Source organism: Nesoenas mayeri, assembly GCF_963082525.1.
Source record: "Nesoenas mayeri genome assembly, chromosome: 2".
Taxonomy (NCBI): domain Eukaryota; kingdom Metazoa; phylum Chordata; class Aves; order Columbiformes; family Columbidae; genus Nesoenas; species Nesoenas mayeri.
This window is the reverse complement of record NC_137543.1, coordinates 16,155,986-16,171,802: the sequence shown is the minus strand read 5'-3', so window position 1 is coordinate 16,171,802 and position 15,817 is coordinate 16,155,986. Positions and strand designations below refer to the sequence as shown.

Here is a 15,817-nt window from a genome sequence, read left to right as displayed (position 1 = left end):
TCAAGTGTCCATCCTTGGTAGCAGGGAGATGCAGTAAAGCAACTACCCTAAGAGAAAATTCGCTTTATCGAACAAACCCCAGTCACTTTCCTGTGTAATTTCCAGCAATATTACTACTCAGCTGATCAGCAGGAAAATCTGACCAGTCTGCCAGTCTCTTAAATTCTAATATCACTCTTGGCCTGTGCTGATTTCTAATTATTTCCCATACAAACAACCCCCTGTGCATGTGACACAGGTCCTCTCACAAAAAAATTATCCACCATTCTGTTGTGATTGGAAAACCTTTACTCCGCTGGAGCCGGACAGAGTAGAGGATGTGCCTGGTGACTGCTCCTCCCAACAGGAACGTGATCATGTTTGACCATATTCCTAAACTGCTTTCTCTGAGCCCTGAAGCTGTGCCACAACAACCACCCATGTTTCAAGGGAAGTGTCCCACCAGGCGTTTCATGTCAGCGTTTCGGCGTGCTGTTTCTTTGCGTAAGTTGTACGATGGGGGACGTGACGCAACAGAAAGGCCACAGTTTTTCACAGAGAAGCACCAAGGAGAGCTGCTGGCCCTGGCAGGACACGCTGAAGCTGGAGGGCAGGTGGCAGCGAGAGCTGGCAGCTGGTTCTCTGTGCAGCACAGAGGCTGTGGGGCTCGTACAGCCAATACCCACTGTGCAAGCATGCAATATCGGCTGCGGGCTGCTCGCAGGAGGAAAGAAGCCACAAAGAAATGTGTATGTTGTCTCAAAAAACAACAAATATTTGTGTTTCACGATGTTTAGGGTAAAACACGGCCAAGCCGAATGAGAAACAGTATTTATTTCATATGTGTTCCAGAAGCCTGAATGACTCTGAAGTTTGGATGATGACTAAATACCAGGCAAAACAAACCAAAGCCCCAAATTCTCACAGGATCCACAGGCTGGATTGCTGCAAATACCACCTCAGTGCAATGAAGTCCTTGAGAGGTCTTACCATGGCCCCCAGGGCAACTAGGACAGGACCCTTCATCTTGAGCAACAACCTGCTTAGGAATTCCAGCCCCTGAAGAAAAGCCTTTCATTGGTTTTGGTTTGTTTGTTGTGGTGTTTTGTTTTGTTTGGCTGTGCAGGGCTTTGCACACAAGGGCTTTGGCAGCAGCCATGTTCTTCCTCATCCAGCAGAAACTACCACGGTGTAATCTTAGTATCAAACAGGTTCCATGCCAACTACTTCTTCCATCTGTGCAGCAGAAAAGGGCTACTATGGCTCCTTCTGGAGCAGCCTAACCGCAGCACAACAAATCCGCAGTGGGGAGAAGAGCGGTTGCAACGTTATCCATCTGGAACAAATTCAGTGACATCTTAGGGTATATAGCAGTGACGGGTGACTAACGTCAGGCATTTCTTCACTGACATATACGCAGTGATAGCATCACTGAAAGGTCCACATCACTGAGAAAAAAGCATTTTTATAAAGGTAAAGTGGGGAGAAGGAAATGATCATGAACATGGGGGAAAAAAAAAAAAGGGAAAACAAAAGAAAATCGAGTTTTTCAAGCTATTCCCTGGCCATCATTAATAATGTATTTCCCAAATATTGCACTCTATATAAACTGTCATCAGTTTCCCCTGTGGTTCTCAGGAAGAGGTTCCAGAAATCAATACTCATCCCAGTTGTAAAAATTGGTTTTCTACAGTATTTTTCTTTTCTTAGCGCTATCTTGCTCTTGGCACAAACACTCGTAACACCTAAACTAGCAAAGATCTCCAATTTTATCGGGCGACACAATGGTGAGAGCATTTCTCAGTGAAATCCTGCATTAGGGGGGCAATGCCGTCTTTTGGAGCGACAGCAGTCCCCTGCTGCTGACACCCTTTCCTTTCCCACCTACACCCCATGGATAATGTGGGGGAAAAAAGCTACCCCAATCAGAAAAGTGAGAACAGAGTATTAAAGCTGACTGCTCTGAGCTGCCTACACCCGCCTGCAGCTATGTTACTAAAATAATAAAGAATGGAAGGACCATATGCTAATGATGAGCCAATTAACCAGGGCGAAAAGCTCCTCTGACGACAAGCGGTGGCAGGGTTGCTGAAACAAGTGCAACGTGCTAAATCTGAGGAGTATAGCAGGAAATCTTCTAACAGTTGCTCACTGACAAAGCCGAGAGAAGAGCCTGCCTGCTGCGCTCAGGCTGAGCCAAGGAGCCCTGCAGGCTCCCAGGGCGACAGGGACCCTTACCTCAGTGGTGGAGAGCACGGTGTCCTCATCCAGGCTCAGCACTGCATCTGTCACGATGTTGTCGTAGGGTAGGAAGCGACTGCTCATAACCTGTGGGTACCCAAGGCAGGGAGGAGAGGGAAAAAAAACCACAAGGGAAATACTCAATTTCATACCTCGCTCTTACTTCCTCTTGTCTGAGGCATATCATGTATCTCTGCCTGATGGAAAGAACCCTTCAGCTCAAGGGTGAGAGACTCTCATTTTTGTCATCACAGCAGTCAGCCTTCACCTTCTACCCAAGGAGTGATTTCTGAACAGACCTCTCTCTTTGGAGCAGGCTGCTTTCCTTTTGTGACAAACTGCAACAGTCCATGGTGAGAATTAGATGTATCTACTGCTTCTTTAGGGAGGGCATTTTCCCTGGTAGCCAGGACTGCCCCTCTGCCCTCCTACGGGGTGTGAGGAACAAAGATAATGAACTCTGAGAAGGACTTTGGAGCAGTCATAAGGTTACACTGCTGGGAAGCCAAGCAGTCCAGGTTGTGTGTGAAGGACGTTATGCTACCAGGATGGTTCCCCTGCAAGGTGGTACTGCTCCATCTCTGTGCATTGCTGCTGTATCCACAGGGAGCTGCTGCCAAGTGGTGCAACACGCCCCATCACAAAAGGAGAATATGTTAAAGAGCATGAGTACCAGTTGAGCTCCACTTGCATCAAGAATTATATTGGTATTGTAGCATTTTAAAAAGTCACATTCTTAAGTGACTTATGTATATATATATATATGTGAAGTCTATATGCAGAATAAGCTTTTAAAAACTATGGCAGGACAGTCTTCAAGGCAATAGGAAATAGACAGGAAAGTGGGATCAAAAAGGTAACAGCAAGAAATGAGAATCGATGTGGCTTTTTTAGCAGACTAATTAGCACCTTTTGAGAACTGATGAACAGTAACAAGGACACGACACTGTTTGTTTCCCTCATTTGCTAGGAAAAATATCCTGGCTAGTTAATAGACTTCTCTTCCAACTTATTATGCCAAAAAAACACTATAAAAATCAGGTCCGGTAAGAGGAAATCACTATATGGAAACAGGAACATGGAGAAGTTTTATACATCCCTCATAAGGGACATGGTCAGTTCTGTGTCCCCTGTGACCTGTTTGAAAGCAAGTCTCTAAATCTACGCCTCGATTCAGAGAAAGCTCTGTCTCTATAACCAGGAGGTTCACGGTGTCTGGAGAGCATCCCCCCGTCCCTACGACGGCCGTGATCCGGGGAGGCCGTGAGGAAGAGGTGATCTGGCAGGGGTTCCTGGTTTTGCTTTGCTTACGCAAAGGCAAAGCAGAGCAAGCAGCCGGCAGGAGAGCAGCATTGTCACCCCAGCTGTTTTACAGACTGTGTAAAATTGTCAAATATTAAACCAGTCGAGACTACCCATGTATTTTGTTTTTGTAGTTAAAGCTCCCTTTTGTAAAACAGGTGTGATAATATATCTTGATTTCATGGGGAAGAGGGAAGGTGAGGTAAAGGCAGACCTCTGTGACACCTGCACACAGTCACTGTGCCTGCCAGCACACTTCAGCTAAGTCTGAAGATGAAAAGCAGTTCCTTTGTGCAACCTTTGAATTGCACTGCTCTGGCTCTGCAGGCTTTGTCCAAACAAACAGCTTTACCGCGCAATAAGCCATTTGGCATATGTTGGGATATTAGAAGGAAGAGACTGTCCACTATAAACACACCTTTGTGTACTCAGGAGACTCATTTGTAATCTAAGCAGTGCCTGGGCCAATTCCTACAAACACTGTAGAACTGGTCAGAGATTTTCTCCTCTATCTCACCCCTGCAAGTTTTCCAAAAAGAAAGAAAACAACCCCACAATGTTCAAAAGACTCAGAAATCACTACAGCCTTTCTTGGCCCTGCAGCAACTCTCCTGACACTGTTTACACGGCTAGCTGAGGCCAGAGCCATTAGCTGCCAACCTTGCAGGGCTCTCTCTTTCTCCTTGTTAAGGTGACTGGGGGAAAAGAACAAAAACAGGACTATAATTTCAAAATAGGGTTGTACAGCCAAAGCAATTAAAAGTTCCCTTTGCAAAGGCAAAGCTCAAGAGCCAGCTGACAGAGATTGCAGAGGGGGCCAGTCCCTATCTATCAGTCCAGAAGCATTAAGTCTTGATCTTTCAGGCCTGCATTTAGAAATGAATTGGTCACTTCATTGTGGATTTTAAGAAAAGCCTCTTTTCTAATCTGGGTGGCGTCTGTTTTGACTTTGTGGAAGTGCAAACAAACAGGTGTGTTGCACAGTAAGACATGACATGGTGGTTTTGTTCCCACATGTGTCCCTTGTCCTTTCGGTGGTTGGATCCCATCACTGGCAGCAGTACCCTACAAGGCCATGAGAGAAGGTACTTTTCAAAGGTGCTTTAACACCATCCATTCCCATATGTTCTCTGCTTTTGAGTCCACAGCTGACCCTCAGGTCTTGCAAATGACTGCTCAGACTCAACTAATCCAGCTGCATCATGACTTTCCTGCACCTGCAGAGAAAGAAATCTCCAAAGATGAGGTCAGCACTACCTGCTCTCAGGGCCACATTTCAAAACCGGGTCTCACCTGTGCGTCTCAGATTCACAGCATGAATTGCCATGCTGATGATTTCTGAGAGCATGGGGCCTCATGCATGAAATGCAAATCTGTGACCAAGCTGGTACAAAGAGCCAAGGAATAGAAAAGAGCTGTTACAGTGTTGGGAACTACAAAGCTTTCACCAAAGCAGCTGGAAAAATAAATTCCAGTCCCACTGGAAAACATATACAATATTTTACCATGTTTCTCTCCACCTACCTTGCTCTCTCCTTCAATGACTATGACAGGCACAGAAGTGGCAGGCCAGCGGTGTTTGGCTGGGAGGGGTTTATCACAATTCCATAAAACAATAATCTGAAAGAGAATGTTGGACGATGATCAGAGACCTTTTGAAGCAATGCAGTCCAAACCCTAAGGACTCTGATCTCCAGACAGAAATGTTATGTTTAAGTTAGGAATTTCAAAATCAACAATGATACAAATCTGTATAAAAATAACACTTCTTACAGTAATTTTACCCATCCTGACTATTTACAATATATATCCTCTCAAGCAAATAGATGCCAGACAGGAACTCAGGAAGTCTCCATCTAGGCCAGGTCATACGGATGTCACTGATTTACTTTGGCTCTCATTAAAGGCTAAACCACTTGTGACAATCCACTGCAAGAGGGTGCTCCTACAGAACTCCCCAGGGTTTCCTTCAGAGAAGCCAAAATCCTGGCACTGCTGAGACTAAGAGCCACAGCAGGAGGAAGGAAGATCACATAGGGCCTCTGAGGTACAGGCATTCTGTACCTGATCTTTAAAGTGCAGTCATTGTTCTACCCGCCTCATGAAACAAAGGGGTTTAATTACTGTCTCTGTTCCATTCTAACTATACTCAGAAGTTTTGTTTCCCATACATGCAGGTCACAGACAGTAGAAATCTCAGAAAAAGGAAACATCAGAATTGCAAAAAGGAGTTGAAACAGGACTGAGAAGATCTGAAGTCAGTAGGCTCTTCACTTCTTGGACAGTAGTTTTGTCTCCAGTGCGTCTGACATCAAACAGCACTGCTTACCTGTGCACAGTACTGGGACTTGGCTACAGCAACCAGGAGTTTCAGCACAGGCTGAGATTGGGAAACCAGGGGAGTTACTGCGTGGATAACGGCAGTGAATGTGGGAAGAGGCTTCAGACCTGGAGTGAAGAGAAAAGACAAAATTGCCCTGGTTAGTACAGATTAAAGGACTCTGGAGATGAAAAAAATGATCTGCACTTAATGCAAACCTTGCCATGTTTTTTTTGGTCACCTGCTTTTGCCTCAGATACCAGATGCTTCACAGGAGATCACACTTCCCTTTAACTCACATACCCTCCAAAATTCCCAACTTCAACACTATCACTGCCTTTTCTTACTCGCTATCGCCACAGATGTCCTGCAATCTCTTTTTTTCATCCAGTTTGCCTCACAGATAATATTGACATCTGGTTTGTTCAACCAAATGTCTTTCTTGACCCTGGCTCTATTTTGCTACCTGGCTCTGGATGCTTGATCTTTACTACAGATTATCTCTACAGCTTCCAGAGGCTTGCTCAGTTTCCTCAGTTCCATTACAGCCTTTGTCAGATTTTTGCTCTTTCTGGGTCGATCCCCATCCACATGCATCTGCAATTACCTCCTGAGCTGATAATTCTGCATGCATCCTTGTCTTCCATTCTGATATTTCTCTCACTATGATTTCCTTTTCTGCCTGAAATAACAGATCCTACTGGCATCTACCCTTCATTACTGCTTTCAGTCTAATCTAAATTCATCTGTGTGGGGTCATAGTTGTTTTTCATCAAAATTCCCCCAGAAACCTTCTTCTCCCTCTTTAACACAGTAACTGTGAATTTTTAGCAGGTGAGCAGTACAGATCCACACAAGTGGGATGGCACAGGTTGAGCCAAAAGTAGCAACAGCCTGGTACGCAGGATCATTTCAGCCCGCAGGCACATTCCCCCACAGAACTCGTCGTTCAGGAAGGAGCCATGAACCTAAGTCCTATTCATTCCTTCTAGTGAGATCCATATGAATACACATAGTATGGAGAATAAATCCATACCAACTATGCACTCCAATAACAAGTGTCATGGGTAAATTACCACTTTTCCAATTTGCCAGGCACAAATAAACAAAGAAAGCAAAAAGCTATTCCTCTTATGTCCCCTCGGGCCATGAATAGGTCAGCAATTCAGGTATTAATTACTGGCAACTGAAAAGTATGATGGGACACAGATTTTTTTAAAACAATCTTTGCAAGCAAGAGGCACATGTTGCATGTTGATGAGCCAGAGACATTCTAGTCTACAGTGGGCAAGGAAGACTAAGACAGGATAAATGAAAGGCATCATTAACTAGAAATGAATGGTAAGTCACTTGGCACATGCTACTCAAGAACCAAATTCCAAACTTCCACTAGAAATTCCAAATACTGTTAGATTATAGCAAGGATTCACTCACCGAGATTAGCATAGTAGTAAGGAAAATCTCCCAGATATGAGGAATACTGTGGCAGTACAAATAACCCTCCGGGATGTTTGTTCCATATTAAGCTGTTACGTGATATGTGCTTAAATATTCTGTCCTGAATAATCTGGAAAACAAGAGAGGCAATGATTTTTAAATAGACTGTAATAGTCACTGGCAGAAGCTTCAGGGACTCCAGCTGACTGGAATCATCACCCACTTTGCAAAAAGCTGAGGCACACAAATTACTAAACATTCCTGCTTAATCTCTCTTAAAATGACACAGGACCTGCACGCTTTGACATCACTTCAGCAGCCCAGGCTTTGTGCAATAGGCTTCAGAGCACCTCATTAGTCTCTCTGGACATGGGGACCTTGCAATTCATTGCATTTTGCATTCCAAGTCAAATATTTTGTCTATTAGAGTATCTTAGCAGTTGTAAGCCTGATTAGTTCATTGTCAGTTTTACTATCCAGAACTCGCAGAAGATAATTATTTGAGGATAGCATTACAAAGCTAGGTATTATTTTGAGATAATGAGAGCATTCAAAACCACAAAGACTTTCAGCAAATCAGGCTGCACTAATTATTCATTTTTGCTTAATTATAAAGGGATATTAGCATTCAGATACATTACGGATTCCATGTCTCAGTTCTCTAACAGTTCCTTTTTGGATGAAACAGAAAAAGATCTTCTGGCAACCACTGTGTGTCTTTGTAGAGGGCCACAAACATAGATTCCTGGATTTTTACGGTCAGAACAGATTGCTAGGTCACCTACTTTATGATCTAGAATACCACAAGCCACAAAAAAAAAGATACAAGGTTGTACACTTAATATTTATAAAACTAATTACAGTTCTGTCACATCAGATGCCTGTATGCAAGAACCATAGTGGTTCTTACACCGATGGGAGCTTTTTCCAATTTGCTGCAAAGGCATAGCAAGATTCTGCAGTGGGATGCTGTAACTGGCCAAATTCAGCCTCCAAATAAGATGCAGCTTTCTAAATACGGGGACACTGCAAGGAGCAAGAGGGGAAATAAACAATGTTCTCCTAAGTGGACTAAGCAGAATTGCCTTGCCTTCTTCTGCAGCTCATCTGCCATCTCCTAAGGAGATTTCACCCAACTGGCACATGATGCATCACATGGGGCTCAAGTGCCAAGAACATGTTGGTTCTTCCAACCGAACATCTCTGGCCTCATTCTTGATGGATCTGAAGCTGGACTGAATCTGATCCCTCATCATTCATTCTGGCCTTAAAATCCATGGAACTAAAGAAGTTATATATCGACAACACAGGAAAAACAAAAGCAAGCAAAAAGACCCAACACAAGCTGAACAAAAGCAGCTGTTGGAGAATAAACAATCAAAAATCTCTGCAAGCAGCCAAGTTCAGGGACATTTGGCCAACATGGAACATGAATTAAGTGTTGCCACAAGCAGTGGATTTCCTGGAATTTTTGATTGCCATGACAAAAGAACCATAAAAACACCAGTTACATTGTGCTAGACAACCCACTGCTGGTGGCAATACACATACTGCTAAACTGGGGCAAATGTTAGGTGTTTGCACGCTTGTCTGAATTTTGCCTACAGCTAATTACTGTAGCTAATATGCAGTAATTCACTCACACGATTAAGTTAATTTAACTCTTTTTTGACCTACAAATAACAGACTTAGGACTGGATTTCCACCACTGACAAGAGTGTATCTGAATATTTCTGTTTGGAAAGTTAGGTGTATCTGCTGTCAGATCTGCATGGCAGTGAGGACAGGAAAAAAAACAGATGACTGCTGTTTCTCCATCTGCAAGCTATGCCACTAAACAAAGACAGAACCTAGAAAGTACATATTTTCCAGTGTTTACCACAAAATCTAAATATTACAGCTCCTTCCTCCTGCTTTCTCAGAACTGGGGCACAGTCAGATAAGAAGTCTGCGAATTTATTTACACGGTCAGGAGGTTTTCACAGCCGGTGGAGTTTTCCACTGCGCCGGCAGCCAAGGACGCCGGAGGGAACGCGCCGGAGCCAGCGCAGCTCTGGTGGGAGAGGGACCCCGTCGGGAGCAGCACCCGCAGCCCTGGCGCACGTCGGGCACGCGGATCTCACCAGCGCGCCCCGCACCAGGCTGGGGAGATGGCGCAGCCATTTATCACAGTTAACGAACCGAAGGCTAATTTATCACACTCCTGGTCTACACAAGAAACCTAGATGTCTGTCATGATAGAAGGGAGAAAAGACAACTTGGCAGAAAGAGAAGTATAGAAAAAGATAACACGGAGACTCAATCAATTCAAATGCAGAGTGCATAGCGCTGCACATATTGCAGAGATAGACAGCAGCTACACGGCCTCTCCGATCATGAGGCATGACAGGAAGTTTAATAAGCGAAGGAAGGGGTTAGGATCTCTGGTGAGATCTCCCTTTTCTTTTTGGAATTCATTAACAGTCCAATATTTTTGTCTCCCTCATCCTCATGCTTCAAGAAGTTCACATATTGCCTTAATCATTGCTGCTTCTCAATGTGCCCTGGCCAAGCATCAAACCTTCCTTGTCTCTACTTTGTGCTGTCCCTCTCCCCTCCTCTTCCCGAGCGGAAGACTGAGCACGCTGCACAGAGATTTTGGAATGTTTTGGTTTTGTTTTCAGAGAAGATCAAGCTGGAGAAGTGCAGATACACTGAAGCACGTGTCCGGATGGTGTTTGCAGCTGCGCTGCCAGCGCTCCCACTCACCAGCCTGCAGCCAACACTCGTGAACATAATTTCCTAACCCACACCATGTTCCTCTGTGCCTGCAATATGGGCTTGCTGGCCAAATGATTCAAACCTCTCCTTTTGGGCTATGAGCTGTTTGGCTTAGGCCACTAAATGCCATGAGAAGATCAAGGACCTTAAAATGTGACTTAATGTTTTCAGAGGTGTCCAGGATAAAGGGCAGAGCAGAGCTCTGTCCTTGCAGGCACCTGAGTTGGTGAAGACTATTTCTGTGCTGATACCCTCACACATGGACATGTACCGGCACTGCAGTTAGCTGGCAAGTGATTATTCTGATGATGTCTAGCATCATCAGAGCACACTGACACAACAGTGTTATAACAGAAGATGGATAACATCCATCAGAATTTACTTCCAAGCATCAGGTTTTAAGAAGAGGATACACTGCTTGCAGATTTCAGATGGCAAAATTCACTCTCAACTCTTTTATTCCTTTTCTAAGGAAAGTTAACTCAGGACTTTACTTAGGCAAGTTGAAATGTGAAACGAGAATCTGTTAATGAGAACAGAATCCCTCTTAGCTGTCTCAAAAACTTCCGAGAATCGTGAATTAAAAAATAAACAAAAAAACCCTCAAACCAAAACCACTCTTGCAAACAAATGAAAAAACCCAGACCATACCTTCAACACCAGGCATACATTACTTGGTTACATTAAATTAAACCTTCCAGGAAGATTTTTGTTTTCACTTTAGTTTTCCCCCTCTGAGCGGGAACTCCAGCTTGCTGGTTGCCCAGATGCTTCAGCTTTATTACGGGTTTTGCTGTCCCCCGGGCACCTGCAGCCACACGGGCCAGCGTGTCCCAGGGCAGTGCTAACGACACATCTGTGAGCGCTGGAGCTTCATGCAATGGGCACCATGGCCATGGGGCTACAGGTTATGCCCCCTTGAGACCAGCCCCAGCATGGGCAGGAGAGGGGCAGCCAGGAGAGCTGTGCACCCCCTCCTTTTAGCAATCCCTAACAATAATGAGGTGTGTGGAGGGAAGGGGCAGATGATACATGAGTCACCCTGGTTGTCCTTAAGGGTACTTCTGTTAAGGGTAAATTAGACCGCGAGCACAGGCACGTGGTCTTCTAGCTTTGTTAGTCCGATCCTGGCATGGGCTGTGCTAATTATCACCATCTCATCAGTGCTTACGGGGAGCTTGAGGATGCAGAGCGGTCTCCAACAGGCAGCACTGATGAGACCTGCTCATCCAGGGGAGGAGAGTGGTCTGAGGATAGCTATGCCAGGGGCCCTGAAAATGCTCCCTGCCTGGTTTTCTCCACTGGCACAGAAGAACTGAAGGGACTGTCTCGCAGCAGCTGCAGGAATATCCGCCACAGGCAACCTGTACTGCAGGCAGCAGCACTCATTTGCCGTTTGCAGGGGAAAGCAGGCACAGCGGGAAATGTGGAGCTTTACAACAGTGCACAAAGAAGGATGCAATTGCAGAATCATTAGCATAAGACGAATGCATTTGCACCTACAAAGTGAGCCACTTCCAGTGGTAAAAGTGTGTCAAAAATTTATGTGCGAAATTGCAAAACAATTAGAAGAGAAACCTGCTTTTGAAATTGTAGCCTGGGTGCCACTTCTAAAGAGCCTTTCATCTCTCCTCTGTCTCTGAATTCAGAAAGGATTCTCTCCACATTTGAGATAATCTGTCTCCCTGTTTAATAGCACTCTAATTATGATAATTTATTAATATGTCCCTTATCCTGTGTGAGAAGATAAAACAGTGATTTATAAGCCCACCTTTTTCCTTCAGCCAGACCAACAGCTCCATCACAAAGCATCAAAACGCTAAGGAATGGTCAAAGAAGTAATGTATTTTTCCAAAATGAATCCCAGGAAGGTTTCCTAAAGAATTACATTCACTACCAATAACAAGGATACTGCATCACAAACCATAATGCCTTGTGAAGGCAAGATCACACATGACAACTTTTCCAGGTGTTGGGTAGCTCCCATACTTCACTGTGTCAGTTTTCTAATGTAGATTCCAATAATGAAGAAAGTGTTTCCTTAAGGGAGAAAACCTATCGAGATGCTGAGCTTTTTTCCCAGTGACCAATCGCATGTTATGAAAACCAAGGTCTGACGCCAGCTGAGGACAGGAGCAGCCGTTCAGGCACAGAATCCTTGCTGCTCTGCAAGCTCCCAGACAATTTTTACTCACCTCTAGTGTAGTCAATACAATCTTCTCAACTGAAGAAAAATAAGCCTCCCACAAGAACTGTGTCTGCTGTCTAAGTGCTAGGATTTTATCCTGATGGATAGACCTGATTGTAGAAGGAATCTGTAATACAAGATGTAATATAGTCAGAAGCTTCAGGAAACAACGCAATCTCATCAAATTAATATGCTGCCAACAAGCCCTCTCCTCTATTAGCAAGCTGCACAGCTTCAGCGCTCCCGTCCAACAGAGGTGCGTGTGTCAACAGTTAAAGCCTTGATGTAAAACCAATGAGACACAACCCTTTATAACCTTTGGTACTGAATATATGATTTTTTTTTTTTTTTCATCTGCTTTCTTTTAGTTTTTGGTTATTTCACGGTAACAAAAGCTCCTTCTCCCCAGCTCTGTGGTGTGGCATGGTTAAGGAGCTCCTCCATCCATGCCCCATGTACAAAACATTTCATAAACTAGTATTTTAACAAAGTAGTAACCGCAGGTGTTGAGAGGCCAACAATAATCCCCACTCTCAAAGTGTATTAGAGGGATCTGGAATTGCATTTACCACAGCATGGCAACACTAAGTGCCCTAAGGAAAATAGAGCAACATCTTAAATAAGACTCCACTTTTTGGGAGCCTGTGGATCAAACTGCATTTTACTAATTACTGTGGGTGGAAAGAACAACATCTCCCGCACCACCTGTTATTCACAAGGGAAAACACTGCTTCTTTTTTCCCCTCTCCACTGAACCAACGTGTTAATTCTGGTTTAAGTCGCCTTACAAATAAAACCCAAATTGTCTTCCTGCAATACTTTGCATTAAAAAAGTAACTGCTCACTGCGATCATTATTTGCTTTCACATGTTCCTGAATGAAATTATTTCACATGTAACATTTTCCTGAAGAAAATCTGACAGTTTAAGATTTTCTATGTAAAAAATTTCCCCAAGAATCAGTAAATTCTTTACTGCACTGTTTGCATCCAGGCCTGGACACTGTGTCCAACAGGACCAATCTCTGCTCCCTGAGACTGTCATCTCTTGGACTTTCATCTTAGAGACACTGCTAACAGGGATACAGAATTTGATACTATGAGAGCGCTGGCACTACAGAAAGGACAGAAGGGAATCGTCAGACTGTCAAAGATGGTGCTTTGTGTTCCTTTGCTATAAGCCTTTCAGGTAAAATAAAGATCTTCAGGTAAAATATTCCTTGTAGAACTAGTATGAAATATAGAAGTTAAAGGCATGTATTAGCACGTTTTTCTAAATGATCACATCACTATTTGTGACATGATGCAGCAAATAACTGCACTAAATTTCATCTTCTGGGGTGAATATTTTTCTCTTTTCATTACTTTTCCACTAAGTTCCAATAAGTCGAGGGATAATGAACATCCCCTGCAGCGGCTGTACACAGATGTGTATTAATAACACCCAGGATCATTATCAGCAGCAAAAAGACGATCAAAGTCAATTCACAGTGGCGATACAGCGTTTTTTCTACAAACTCATTCATTTCATTGCATGATGTGCAACCTTACATGTGTGTGCACGTGTGTGAGCAACAAATAGAATCAATACTCATTCCCAACAAGGCCTTTTGAAAGGGAAGGCTGCTCTGATGGGAAGGTTACTGCAAGAAGTTATGATTTTACAGGCCACACCACGCTTGCGAGCGCCGGCAAACACAGCGCCAAGGTTAAAATAAGCCTTGGTGCCCGCTCCATTGCAACAGCTGGAAAGGAAAATCAGAGCTCCCATTTTAACTGCATTTGCCTATTAGTTATTAATCTACTTGTCCAGAAAGACAGGTGGGGAAAATGATGTATTAATACTAATCTGGCAGGATTACACTGGAATTATTAGAACCGGAATGACGTCTTAATAAAAGGTCATTCCAGTAATAAGTAGGGGGAAGGGAAAAAACATCCTGCCCAAATAAAAGCAGAAAGGCTGGATTAAGCTCTCCCAGCGCTATGATGAGGAGAATATGCAAATAAAAACATCCGAGCTGCTCTCGAACAGGAAATGAAAAACTGTAACATAACAAAAAACATTTCCCAGAGCAGACATTCAGGCCCTCTGCCAGCTCTTTAAAAACACTGTTAATAACGGTGCAGTAGCTGTTCAGTATGGAAGCAGCTGTGAAGGGAACGAATGGCGTGTTACCGGAAAGCATGAAGATGGGCAAATTATTATTATTTAAAGAGAAAAATCATTTTGCTCAGAAAAATGTGCCGTCCACAGAAGCAAAAATCAAACGGCCCTTTTCTATTTGCAGCTTGTAGCACATTAAGGAGAACAGGCAGCACTTTGCAAGGCTTGCTAGGCCAGCTCTTCACAAATATTTCCTTCTTTGGGCAAGTGAATAGGCACCTAATGAAATTTTGAAAGGTACTCCATTTTTGGGGTGCAAAGACATATGTACCTTTGAAGGCTTCTCTCCATGGATGACAATAGCTTGTCACTTTGGAAATGAATTAAACGCAACCATTAAAAACTCCCTCTCTTAGAGGCTACTTACCAGCTATTCCAGATTTTGTGGATCTCAGCTTCATGATGGGCAATGGTGTTTTATCATATTCTACAGCGTTTTTCAAGAAGATAGACCCCATTTGAAATCACTACTGCTTTGAAATTGGGTCCATCTTTTTGAAACACGCTGTCCTTTGTGGAAACCAATCTTTCAAGAACTTTACCTCACATAAATTTCTCCACATACTACACAGAATGTATTTAGACTATAAAACTAGGGAAATAGGAAAAAATTAATCTAGTGAATTTAAAACCAAAGTAGATGCTGAAGGTAGCAGGGAATTTCAGCCCATTTTTGTTCCGTGAGGAGATTAACAATAGGTGAACACTGCTTCAGAAAGCAATGTTACATGGTCCAGGCATCAGAAAAGGGACAGATTCTGCTTCCCTCAGAACTACTAGGTGGTAACTCCCATCTGAGAAAACACCTGCTTTCCTGCTGAGCCCCTTCAGTACCTGCCAGCCAGACACACGGCGCTGGTGGGACCCTCAGGATAAACTACTTTTGAATGACTTGAGTAGAACCTGCCTTCAAACGTTCTCTGTTTCATCACAGCACGCGGTCCAGGCCAGCTCTGCCTCTGAGAGGCATCCAGGTGCTCCACACCAGAAGAAATGTCACTCTACCAGGATAAATAAAAGAGTCTTCTGCGTTTAGAATGTGGCTTGGTGGCTGCAATGACCTTCAGGTCAAAAAATGAATGATGTCATATTAAATGAGTTCATAGCCAGAGTGACACAGACAATCCCTTCACGATAAAAACTCTTTTACAGCCCTGACCTTTTGGATCCATCCTCCCCATCCATTTAGATGGCGGCAGCGATAATCAACTGATGCGCTGAAGGCCGCGGTCTTTTCCTTACCTGTAATAACAATCTCTCATCGCCTATGACGGCAGCTTGGTTCCAATCAATCACTTCCGAGAAGGGCAGCTCCCATCCGTTGCTGAGCATCACCGGGACGCAGGCGGCCTGCAGCACACAGGGGCATCACAATGTCAGTGGTACCCGAACACCAGAGCGAGCCCGGGGCTCCCACCAACACCT

The 15,817-nt window shown here is 44.0% G+C and overlaps 1 protein-coding gene across 1 annotated transcript in view; it reads right to left on the bottom strand.

The window, feature by feature from the left end:
* EXT1 (exostosin glycosyltransferase 1) overlaps nt 1-15,817 on the bottom strand; it is a gene marked incomplete at its 5' end in the record, with an annotated part of 177,334 nt that overhangs the window by 5,472 nt on the left and 156,045 nt on the right. Inside the window, 6 exons of the mRNA XM_080339571.1 lie at nt 2,218-2,307; nt 5,047-5,142; nt 5,852-5,970; nt 7,277-7,409; nt 12,235-12,354; nt 15,635-15,742. Coding sequence (XP_080195697.1) covers nt 2,218-2,307; nt 5,047-5,142; nt 5,852-5,970; nt 7,277-7,409; nt 12,235-12,354; nt 15,635-15,742 — 666 coding nt within the window. The remainder of the gene's footprint in view (nt 1-2,217; nt 2,308-5,046; nt 5,143-5,851; nt 5,971-7,276; nt 7,410-12,234; nt 12,355-15,634; nt 15,743-15,817) is intronic.